The following is a 13008-nucleotide window of genomic DNA, read 5'->3' on the forward strand; positions in this document are numbered from 1 at the left end:
ATCATGATGGGTGATCATGTATCTCTACCAGTCAAGTAATTTGGACTTTTATATTTCCTTCACGCCCTGAACCCTGGATGGTGATCATGTATCTCTACCAGTCAAGTAATTAGCACTTGTTTTATTTTCTTCACTTACTGAATCCTGATGGCTGATCATGTATCTCTGCCAGTCAAGTAATTAGGTATTTTTATAATTCCTTCACGAACTGAATTCTGAAATGTGATTGTGTATCTCTACTTGTCAAGTAATTAGGACTTTTATATTTCCTTCACGAACTGAATCGTAATGGCAGATCATGTATCTCTACCAGTCAAGTAATTATGACTTTTATATTTCCCTCACGAACTGAATCCTGATTTGTGATCGTGTGACTCTACTAGTCAAGTAATTAGGACTTTATATTTCCTTAACGAACTGAATCCTGATGGGTGATCATGTTCTCTGCAAGTCAAATAATTATGACTTTTATATTTTCTTATCGAACTGAATCCTAATTCTTCGATCATGTATTTCTAGCAGTCTAGTAATTCACACTTTTACGTTTCCTTCACCTCTGAATTCTTATCGATGTATTTCTATTGGTATATTTGGTCTAGGAATTAATTCGTGCGGGTGAACAAGAGATGGCGCAACGAACGGAGCGTCCCACAGTTCTGTGTATCCACAAATGTGTTGCAAACCCCTGTCATCGCGTATCGTTCGTAGTATAGGGCAGTGGATTAAAGCGTCAACAACACCAGTTTGTAGTTAAGTGAACATGGCGCAATTTGTGCCTGATAAATTGTTTTTTCGGGGTGTCCTGCTGCATTACTTTAACATGCAGAAAAGTGCGACTGAAAGTCATCGTATTTTGGTGGAAGTGTATGGTGACCATGCTCTAGCTGAGCGAACGTGTCAGAAGTGGTTTGCACAGTTTAGAAGTGGTGATTTCGGCTTGGCAGACCAAGAGCGAGCTGGACAGCCAAAAAAATTTTAAGACGATGAATTGACAGCATTGCTCGAGCAGGATTCGTGTCAAACGCAGGAACAACTTGCAGCAGCATTAGGCGTTGATCAAACAGTCTCCAAACGCTTGAAAGCCATGGGAATGATTCAAAAGATGTCACATTGGGTTCCACATGAATTGAAAGACAGAGACGTTGAAAGACGAAAAACCATTTGCGAATTGCTGCTTCAACGACAGAGCAGAAAGGGGTTTCTGCATCGAATTATTACGGGTGATGAAAAGTGGATCCATTACGAGAACCCTAAACGAAAAAAGGCCTGGGTGAAACCAGGTGAACCAGGTCCATCACAACCAAAACGAGATATTCACTGTGCAAAGGTTATGCTGTGCATATGGTGGGATATGAAAGGTGTGGTGTACTATGAGCTGCTGCAACCGGGTGAAATTATGAATGGAGAACGTTATCGACGACAATTAATGCGTTTGAAGCAAGCTCTGGCCAGAACACTACCAGAATGGGAGAACAGACATGATAAACTTATTGTTCAACATGATCACGCTCGCCCACATGTCGCAAAACCGGTCAAAATCTATTTAGAAAATGTCGGATGGGAAGTTTTACCCCACCCGCCGTATTCACCAGACGTTGCTCCTTCGGACTACTACTTGTTCGATTGCATGAACAACGATTTGATTGGACAGCGGTTTACTTCTTCAGAAGATATCGAAACATGGGTCTCTGACTGGATCGCTTCCAAGGATGAGGACTTCTTTCGCCACGGAATCCGTACATTGTCTGACAGATGGGCGAAAGTGGTGGCTAGCGATGGACAATATTTTTCTTAAGGTATTTATGTATTTTGTGTTTGTACTACAGCTTTAATGTGTGCGTACCAACCGCACGAATTAATTCCTAGACCAAATAGTAATTAGCACTCTTATATTTTCTTCACGTTCTGAATCCTGATGGGCTAACATGTATTTCTACAAGTCTAGTAATTTGCACATTTATACTTTCTTCACGAACTCCATCCTAATGTGTGATCATGTATCTCTACTCGTCAAGTAATTATGACTTTTATGTTTTCTTATCGAACTGAATCCTGACGGGTGATCATGTATCTCTACCAGTCAAGTAATTTGGATATTTATATTTCCCTCACGAACTGAATCCTGATGGGTGATCTTGTGTCTCTACTAGTCAAGTAATTAGGATTTTTATATTTCCTTAACGAACTGAATCCTGATGGGTGAACATGTATTTCCAGAAGTCTAGTAATTAGGACTTTTATATTTCCTTCACGTTCTGAATCCTGGATGGTGATCATGTATCTCTACCAGTCAAGTAATTATGACTTTTATATTTCCTTCACGCTCTGAATCCTGATGTGTGTTCAGAAATTTCTACTAGTCTAATAATTGGTACTTTTAAGTTTCCTTCACCTTCTGAGTCATGATGTGTGATCGTGTTCCTCTACCAATCTAGTAATTAGCTACTTTATATTTCTTTTACGTTCTGAATCCTGGATCGTGATCATGTATCTCTACTAGTCAAGTAATTAGTACTGTTATATTTCCTTCACGAACTGAATCCTGATGGGTGATCATGTATCTCTACTGGTCTAGTAATTAGGACTTTTATACTTCCTTCACGCTCTGAATCCTGATGTGTGTTCAGGAATTTCTACTAGTCTAATAATTGGTACTTTTAAGTTTCCTTCACCTTCTGAGTCATGATGTGTGATCGTGTTTCTCTACCAATCTAGTAATTAGCTCCTTCATATTTCTTTTACGTTCTGAATCGTGGATGGTGATCATGTATCTCTAATAGTCAAGTAATTAGGACTTCTATATATTACCTTAGTGAACTGAACCCTGATGGGTGATCATTTATCTCTACCAGTCAAGTAATTACAACTTTTATATTTCCTTCACGAACTGAATCCTGATGGGTAATCATGTATCTCTACTAGTCAAGTAATTAGGACTGTTATATTTCCTTAACGAACTGAATTCTGATGGGTGATCATGTTTCTCTACCAGTGAAGTAATTAGGACCTCTATATTTCCTTAACGAACTGAATCCTGATTGGTGGACATATATCTCTACCAGTCAAGTAATTAGGACTGTCATATTTCCTTCACGAACTGAATCCTGATGGGTGATCATGTATGTCTACTAGTCAGGTAATTTGGACTTTTATATCTCCTTCACGAACTGAATCCTGATAGGTGATCATGTATCTCTACTAGTCTAGTAATTTGGACTTTTATATTTATTCACGCTCTGAATCCTGATTGTGTTCTTGAATTTCGACAAGTCTAGTAATTTGTACTTTTATATTTCCTTCACCTTCTCAGTCCTGTTATGTGATCGTATATCTTTACCAGTCTAGTAATTAGCTCCTTCATATTTCCTTTACGTTCTGAATCGTGGATGGTGAACATGTATCTCCAATAGTCAAATAATTAGGACTTCTATATATTGGTTATAGGCAATTTTATATTTCCTTCACGTTCTGAATCCTGGTTTTCTACCTTGTATTTCCATTACTCTAGTAATTAGCATTTTTATATTTTCTTCAAGTTCTGAATCATGATGTGTGAACATGTATTTCTAGCATTCTAATATTTAGCACCTTTATATTTCCTTTACGTTCTTAATAATGATGTGTATTTATGTTTCTCTACTAGTCAAGTATTAGGACTTTTATATTTCCTTCTTGTTCTGAATCCTGGATGCTGATCATGAATTTCTACTAGCCTAGTAATTAGGACTTTTATAGTTCCTTAACGTGCTGATTGGTGATCATGCATTTGTACTAGCCAGGTAATTAGAAATTTTATATTTTCTTCACGCTCTCAATCCTGATGAGTGATCATGTATTTCTACTATTCTAGCAATTGGAACTTTTATATTTTCTTCACCTTCTGAATCCTGACGAGTGATCGTGTATCTCTACCACTCTAGTAATTAGCACCTTTATACCTCTTTCACGTTCTGAATCCTGTATGGTGATCATATAACTCTACTAGTTAAGTAATTAGAACTTTTATATTTCCTTCACCTTCTGAGTCCTGATGCGTGATCGCGTATCTCTACCAGTCTAGCAATTAGAACTTTTATATTTCCTTAACGAACTGAATCCTGATGGGTGATCACGTATCTCTACTAGTCAAGCAATTAGGACTTTTATATTTCTTTCACGTTCTGAATCCTGATGGGCGGTCATGTATTTCTAGTAGTCTAGGAATTTACACTTTTATGTTTCCTTCACGTCTGAATCCTAATCGATGTATTTCTACTGGTATAGTAATTAGCACTTTTATGTTTTCTTCACGCTCTGAATACTGATGGGTGAACATGTATTTCTACAAGTGTAGTATTTTACACTATTATATATACTTCACGTTCTGAATACTAATGGATGTATTTCTACTGGTATAGTAATTAGCACTTTTACATTTCCTTCACGCTCTCAATCCTGATGAGTGATCATGTATTTCTACTGTTCTAGCAATTGGCACTTTTATATTTTCTTCACCTTCTGAATCCTGATGAGTGATCGTGTATCTCTACCACTCTAGTAATTATCACCTTTATACTTCTTTCACGTTCTGAATCCTTGATGGGGATCATCTATCTCTACTCGTCAAGTAATTAGGACTTTTATATTTCCTTCACCTTCTGAGTCCTGATGGGCGATCATATATTTCTAGTAGTCTAGTAATTTATCACTTTAATATTTCCTTTACGTCTGAATCCTAATCGATGTTTTTGTACTGGTATAATAAATAGCACTTTTATATTTTCTTCACGTTCTGAATCCTGATGTGTGAACATGTATTTCAACAAGGATAGTAATTAGCACTTTTATATTTCCTTCACTTTCTTAATCCTGGATGGTGATCATGTATCTCTACCAGTCTAGTAATTAGCTCCTTCATATTTCTTTCACGTTCTGAAGACTGGATGGTGATCATTTACCTCTACCGGTCAAGTAATTAGGACTTTTATAGTTCCTTCACGAATTGAATCCTGATGGGTGATCATGCATCTCTTTCTACTCAAGTAATTTGGACTTTTATATTTCCTTCACGTTCTGAATCCTGATTGGCGTTCATGTATTTCTAGTATTCTAGTAATTTACACTTTTATATTTCCTTCACGTGTGAATGCTAATGGATGTATTTCTACAAGTCTAGTAATTAGCACTTTTATATTTCCTTCACGTTCTGAATCCTGGATGGTGATCATGTACCTGTATTAGTCAAGTAATTAGGATTTTTATATTTCCTTCACGATCTGAATCCTGTTGTGTGTTCATGTATTTCTACCAGTCTAGTAATTAGCTCATTTATATTCCCTTCACCTTCTGTGTCCTGATGTCTGATCGTGTATCTCTACCAGTCTTGTAATTAGCACCTTTATATTTCTTTCACGTTCTGAATCCTGAATGGTGATCATGTATTTCTGCTAGTCTAAAAATTAGACTTTTATATTTTTTTCACGTTCTGAATCTGGATGGATGAATACGTAAGTCTACTAGTCTAGTAATTAGCACCTTTATATCTTCTTCACGTTCTGAATTCTGGTGGATATTCCTCTGCTAGTCAAGTAATTATTACATTTATATTTCCCTTGCGTTTTGAATCCGGATGGGTGATCATGTTTCTTTACTAGTCTAGTAACTAGCACTTTTATATATCCTTCACGTTCTCAGTCCTGGATAGTGATAATGTATTTCCAATAGTCTAATAATTTGAACTTTTATTTTTCCTTCACCTTTTGAATCCTGATAAGTGATCGTGTATTCCTACTATTCTAGTAATTAGAATTTTTATATTTCATTCGCGTTCCGAGTCCTGGTGAGTGGTCATGTAACTGTACTAGTGAAGTAATTAGGACTTTTTTATTTCGTTCACTTTCTGACTCCTGATGGGTGATCGTTGATATCTGCTAATTTAGTAATTAGCACTTTTACATTTCCTTCTGTTAGAAAAAGTGAGAAGGGGCTTTGAGGAATATGGGATGAAAATAAATGTTAGAAAGAAAAAATCCATGGTGATTGGAACGAAGGGGTCTGTGTCAAATATAAAAGTAGGAGGGGATAGAATAGAACAACTGAATAGTTTTCGATACCTGGGTAGTATTCATAGTAATGACATGAAATGCGAACGTGAAATTAAAGCAGGGGTCGGAATGGCGAAAGAAGCCTTTAGAAGGAAGAAAAGTCTGTTTTGTGGGCCTTTGTAGAAAAAGTTGAGGAAAGGACTCATAAATTGCTTTGTGTGGAGTGTTGTACTGTATGGGGCGGAAACATGGACATTACATAAAGATGACGAAAGTCGACTGGAAGCCTTCGAAATGTGGGCGTGGAGAAGAATTGAAAGAATTAGTTGGGTAGAGCGGAAAACGAATGAGTGTTAGAAATGGTGGATGAGGAGAAAACCCTTTTAGATATTATTAGGAAGAGGAAGAGGAACTGGTTGGGACATTGCCTAAGAAGAGATTGTATCATGAGGGACGTCCTAAATGGTATGGTGGCGGAAAACAGAGGCAGAGGGCGAAGGAGACTAAAATTAAAGGATGATATTAAAACAGAAAGATCATACGCGAAGACGAAAAGGTTAGCGGAGGACTGTGGAGGATGGAAGCTTCTCAGCTGCGGCAAGTGACCTGCCAATAAACGCAGAATACCTATGATGATTAGCGTTCTGAATCATGATGGGTGACCATGTATTTATACTAACCAAGTAACTAGCTCTTTTATATTTTCTTCACGTTCTTAGTCTTGGATAGTGATCATCTATTTCTAATAGTCTAATAATTTGAACTTTTATATTTCCTTCACCTTTTGAATCCTGATGAGTGATCATGTATTTATACTATTCTAGTAACTAAATGTTTTATATTTCCCTCTCGTTCTGAGTCCTGATGAGTGATCATGTAAATCTACTAGTGAAGTAATTAGGACTTTTATATTTCCCTCACTTTCTGAATTCTGATGGGTGATCATCGATATCTGCTAATTTAGTAATTAGCATTATTATATTTCCTTCACGTTGTGAAACCTGATGTGTGATCTGGTAATTCTACTAGTTTAATAATTAGGACTTTTATATTTCCTTCACGTTCTGAATCCTAATGTGCGAGCATGTATCTCTGTTAGTCTTGTAATTAGAACTTTTATGCTTCTTTCACGTACTGAATACTGATGGGTGATCTATAATCTATGTTAAATGGGTTTGTGTCGTCTGTAGTCATGCAGCTGAGTAGTGCGTTAAGCTTCAACAAACTACCAAGGAAGCCAAATAAAATATGTCACTAACTTCTTATATTTAGTGTTTCTGAATTTTATTTTACGCGTACTCTTGATGTGATTCATGCTCCGATGCAAATTTTAGTCATGATGTATTAATCCAATCTCTAAGTTTGACCAATTTTAAATCTAAGCAGCGGGAATGAAGGAGATATTTTAGAGAATCTTACCCACATCTTGCAATAAAATTGGATTTAGAAATCTTCCAGTTTATCGTTGAAGAAACTTTTAAATCATACGGGGCTTGTCACCCGTGTATTGTGGGTTCTGTCACCACTGCATACCACTTTCTCAGGTTGCAGATCGAGGAGAAGGCCTCTAGATATAGACGTTAGCTGCGAATATACTGAATAAACAGTCCCTTACAGAAGACAAGGAGTGGTACTACGGTTTGGAACTTGGGCGTGAGGCTAACGACCTCATACAGTAGAACAGTTATATTGTATCACATATTGTCTGCTGAAGCCAAAGAGTTAGTTGGCGAAACTGTAACACGTTTTGAATTTTAATGAAAATATATAGTTTTGCTCAGCAAATAATTAGTTTATACGGAAAAGATATTCAGAAACTGGCGCTCGTTTGGAATTGAATGTAATATTACGTTTCTCCTACAAAACAATCTAGTCTTAATGAACTGTCGACATGCGTTTAAAAATTCAACTTCCGGTATTAGTAAGCAAATACAGAACAAGAATGCATTCTATGTAACTTTGATACAAAACACGAAAATAAGGTGAAAATATTGGACAATTCTTACGGCAACCCTACTTGTAACTCAGAAATCTGCTGAGCACTTGTTAGTTTTCAACTACAGACAGCCAAAATTGAATAATATACAAAATATCCTGAAAACAATTGTAAGTTCATGTAACTTTTATATCATCACGTAACCGGAGACAAGTGTAATTCAACTTGAAATGGTTGGTTACTGTCTCCATTACATTTTATAGAAGTATACACAATAAGGACATTGTGTGTCTTGGTACCATGTTTCTTTGTACATAAGATTATGTCTTTCTGCAAGGAAGTGAACCAATGGTGAGTTTTTATCCCAGTTTGGTGCATAATCTTAGAGCGTACGTTATTGTACTTTTCCACTTTCAAACTGAACTATGCACACAGATGATAGCTCAGTATTTCTGCCTTTTATATATAGACGTTACTGATAGCATTTCTTAGCATTTAATATCACTTTATCTATTACATCTTACTAGAAAAGTGCATAAAATATTAAAGTCGCTTGGAGAAAGCTTTCTGAGTAAAACACTTTCACAAGACAGTCATCGTTGTGTCTGGTTGATCACTTTAAAATTCACTCATTTCTCGTTCCCGATTAAGGTTGTTATTATTATTATTATTGCACATTAACATAAGCATACAATCGATAAATAAAGAGGGTAATGATTTCCTATTTTATATACACATGCAGAAAGACTATTTCATTCAAAAAATAGTTACCTGTAATTCTTCCAATATCATCAATCTCATTGGCAACGTATTTTGCAATGTGAGCTCCCACACCTTCTCCGATGATATGTATTTGATCAGAACTCAAATTATGGTTTTCCTACAAAATAATAGTAATTATTTTCAGATGTTTTCCGTTAACATACAGGCAAAGAAAAATAAGGAAACTACATTTGAAGGAAGGATGAATTAAATGTACTCAAATGACATGTTTTACACATAAAAAATAAAAGGTAAAGCAACTTTTACAATTTCTATCTTACACCTGCAATGACATGCAGTTCACACATTCTTGTAACTATGCTGACTGACGTTTCCCAAGTTCATTAAGGGGCCTCTCCGGTTTGCCATAAGGACCAGACTATGTCTCGTGATCAGTCAAACGTCACGTTGCATGCTAAACCGATTCTGGAGATTCAAAATCAAGATGTGATATATTACAAGCCCACAACCTCCGCACGGGGTACCCTGGCTAATTCAAAGATGCATATACTTCATCATTATTTTGATTTAGTCAAGCAACTTTACTTTTGACAATGTTCTATCCAAATTAACCTTACACGATATACATCGTTTTTAAGCTCGCTATTATTTGTTTCCAATAAGTTTTCAATTAGCCATCTCATTATTATAATTTTTGAAATATGTGGATGATCTCACTTTTCTATGGTTTTCTTATTGACTTTAATGTTCATGTTTCGTGATTCTTTTGACAATGTTTCACCCATTTTAGGACACTTTCTCGTTTTAATGTAGGGTAGGATGGAGGGGAAAAATCAAAGTTGTCCAAATAAATAACACTAGGTCTTGAAAGTTGTGTATTGACTAGTATATCATTCGTGAATTTATTCATATTTTTTGAATTGCATATTCATTCCCGGCAAGAGCCTTATTTTTTTATGAATTGCAATTTTTATGAAAAGTTAATTTTTTAAAACTATTGTATTTATTTCAAACTACCCAAGGAAATTAAACTAGGTGACAAAATTGTGTGACGACTAGATTGACTGCATTATTCATGATTTTTAAAATAATTTGCATCTCCTTCTCCGCAATGTCCTGAAAGGTTGCAGTTTTTATGGAATATTCTAAGGCATATTCTAGAGCATATAGATGGCGTAACAATGGGCCCTCACAAAATATCGGGAACTATAGGTAAAAGTTTAACCAATTGTAAAAACTTGCCACTCGTTAATTTTCAAGCGATTGAAGGAAGTTTCGCTTGAGTGGTTTTGCAATGATTTCTTGTCCCACCCGAAGAATTTGCTGGTATTTATGCTCGCCGATGATCGAAAGCATATTCGAGAACTCAAACCAAACACCTTCTGTACGCATTTTCAGTATTCCAGCAATACGCTTTAGTACTCAGGATTACGTTGACCTAATCAACTGGCAGGAACTCGAAGTAACTGATCCACCCCTGTCGAGCCATTTGTCGGAGGAGGATGTACAGAATTGTGTAACAGAAGATGGAAGTAAAAAGTTTATGATGATAATTTCAAAGTTTGTTTTTAATTGTTTTCAGGAATTGCATAATGTAGATAGATCATTAACACACCTTTTGATGCACTGAAACATCAGCAGGATTGCCAAACCAGAGTGTTAATTTATGAAAACTACGATTTCCCTAGTTCTCCCTTACAGAGGCCTCATCGGATTAGGTATCGGTGGAAATGAAAAATTCTTTCTTCTACTCCATAGTTTCCAAGCTATTTCAACTAAACAAACTGCAAATTAACGACAGAACATTCATACGTATGAGTTATGAGTAAATTTGCATGTTTGCAAAAAATTGAATTACACCTTCAGTTACATCTGGCAACACTGTGTTGTTCTTTGTCTACTTCAATCGTTGCTTGCTAGTTTAAAATATATGCATAAACAAGGCTTCATTTTGATATAACCATTATTTGTGTATCACTTCAGGTTCAAAAGTTCTACTATCCCAAACTCCGGGTCACATTGTATATTGGAACCCTGTATTTACATAATGTATCTTAATATTCTGCTCAATGTATTTTCATATAATACTGTGAACCTGCTTTTTAAAACTTGATAGTAACGAAGATGAAGAAAAAATATGTTTAAATATAATGGAAGTTACACTAGTCACGCACAAGGCTTCACATCTAGTAAAATATTGTTTGACCGTTGTTGGATATTGTCAGCCTTACATGAATTTTGAGATTTACCATTTAAGTTCCAAATTTTATAGCCCCGGCTGGTAACAAGATAAAGCACGAATATTATTTTAAAACCATGGGTGTAATGGTAAACTCATTTGGTCTATGTTAATCATCGTTAAGATCATAAAGTGTTAATTTCTACAACTTTCAGCTCGTTTAGAGGATTACGTATGAAAGAGTTTTCCCAGATGTTATCCTCTCGCAGATTCTTAACCTTACATTTGGCTTTAATTTACTCTTTTAATCTAACTAAACACGTAGCATAACCTTCTTGGATGTCAATGTGAAGTTTTGTATAAATTAGTGTTTTTCTTCTCTCCGACCATGCTTCTTTTCGTGCGTTATGACAGGAGCTAGCTTAGTGGTGCAACACATACCTCTGATGCAGAGAGATCCCAGTTCGATCAAGGTCAAGTAAGTTTGTGGTGGACAATATAGGGATACTTCAGCTTCATCTCATTATATCGTTTCATCATTATTCAATTACCTTAATCATCTCTTTACCTTGGCCTGAAGGAGATATTCGTGAAAGGTTAAACTGAAATATTTCATCCTCATCCTTGCACACTTGTTTTTCCGGTCAACGCTAATAACATTCTAAAATTTAGTCGTGTTTGTGTTCTTATGGTTAACTTTGGAATTTTCACATTTTAGTAAAAACAAGGAAACGATAAATCGCCTTGGACGGGCCTTAAGTAGAATTACTTTACGAGGAAATCTTAATTTTGTGGTGCTGGCACGCCCCTCTTGATACTGTTCCTTCTCAGCCAGTGTCACACCAACTCTTTCCTCCTGTATAATTGTTTAATTCTTTCCCATTTGGTCAAGTTGATTTGCTACATTTTTCTCCATATCTACATTTCAAAAGTCACCAGTATTTTTAGATCACGTTTGTGTAACGATTATGTTTCTGTTCCATAAAACATGTTATGAGTCTTGTTCTTAATTTCTTATAAAAAGACTCACAAAATAAGACATTTCTTGCTTTATTTGCTTCTATCGATATTCCTACTCTATATTTGTTCTTAAATCATGTTAACACTTTATGTCCTATTTAGTAACTAGTGAGATATGAAAGGAGAAACAGAATGTACAGATGTAGGCGGATTAAAAGACTTGATAGGAATATCTAAAGCTGAAACTTGAAAATACTATCGAAACTACTATGAATACTATGAAAAAACGAAAAAACGAAAAATACTATGAGTATACCAACGAAAATCGAAAGTTCTCCGCACGGAAAGAGACAAGTCTCGAATCGACAAGTACATTTTCAAATTCGAGACGATATACAAACATCCGAGACTCGTAGAAAACACTAACTCACTCGAGTTTTAGATCTCAAACACAGTTTTAATGTTACATGAGTCGTGTATGAAAACCATAAATTGATAAAGTAATTGTTCGATGAACAACATTTATCATGGTTTAAAAATACACTAATCACTGCGCAATACACTCCGATAATAAACGCATCACCGTCTATATATTCTTTCATCACACCCTTCGTGGACCTTTAGTAAAGCGAAAGGTTACTAATAACTTCTAGATGAAATCTGGACATACATTTTACTTCAATTTCCAAAAGGAGACGGGGCGACAAAATATTTTGAATGGAGGCGAGATAGAATACTTCGAGAAGCAAGACCAGACGAGACTTCTGCAAAAATGTATGAGGATGTCCATGTCGGACTGACCTTCATGGTAGGAGTCATAGAAAAGGGCTCCATTCTGTTTACACTTAAATTAAGGATTACATTTAAATTAAGGATACTCAAAAATCGGATGGTGCCCGCTAAATCATGTAGTGAAGCAACCCTACATGGAAGAGCAAGACATCACATAAATTTTGCCTTCAATTCTACATTTCTATAGTTCTCTCTTATGACCTTATTACGAAACTTCATATAGTTCAACATTTAATATTGTTTTCATCAATAATTACTTATGATACCCCTTCGGAAACCGATCCCAGGATCAAGATAATGAGACGTATCTAAAGTAATTGTTAATTGTGATTAGGAGGTCGATTCTCTACGGAATACGTAAGATCTTAAGGGTTTTCTCGTTTCCCTCTCTTTCA

The 13008-nt window shown here is 35.8% G+C and overlaps 1 protein-coding gene across 1 annotated transcript in view; it reads right to left on the reverse strand.

Moving 5' to 3' along the window:
• The window catches only part of LOC145667498 (pancreatic triacylglycerol lipase-like), a 256451-nt gene that overhangs the window by 150414 nt on the left and 93029 nt on the right, over positions 1-13008 (reverse strand). The window contains exon 6 of the mRNA XM_081734975.1: positions 8731-8839. Within this exon, the coding sequence (XP_081591101.1) occupies positions 8731-8839 (109 nt within the window). The remainder of the gene's footprint in view (positions 1-8730; positions 8840-13008) is intronic.

This window comes from Thermobia domestica, chromosome 13, assembly GCF_964235325.1.
Source record: "Thermobia domestica chromosome 13, izTheDome1.hap1.1, whole genome shotgun sequence".
NCBI classification, from domain to species: domain Eukaryota; kingdom Metazoa; phylum Arthropoda; class Insecta; order Zygentoma; family Lepismatidae; genus Thermobia; species Thermobia domestica.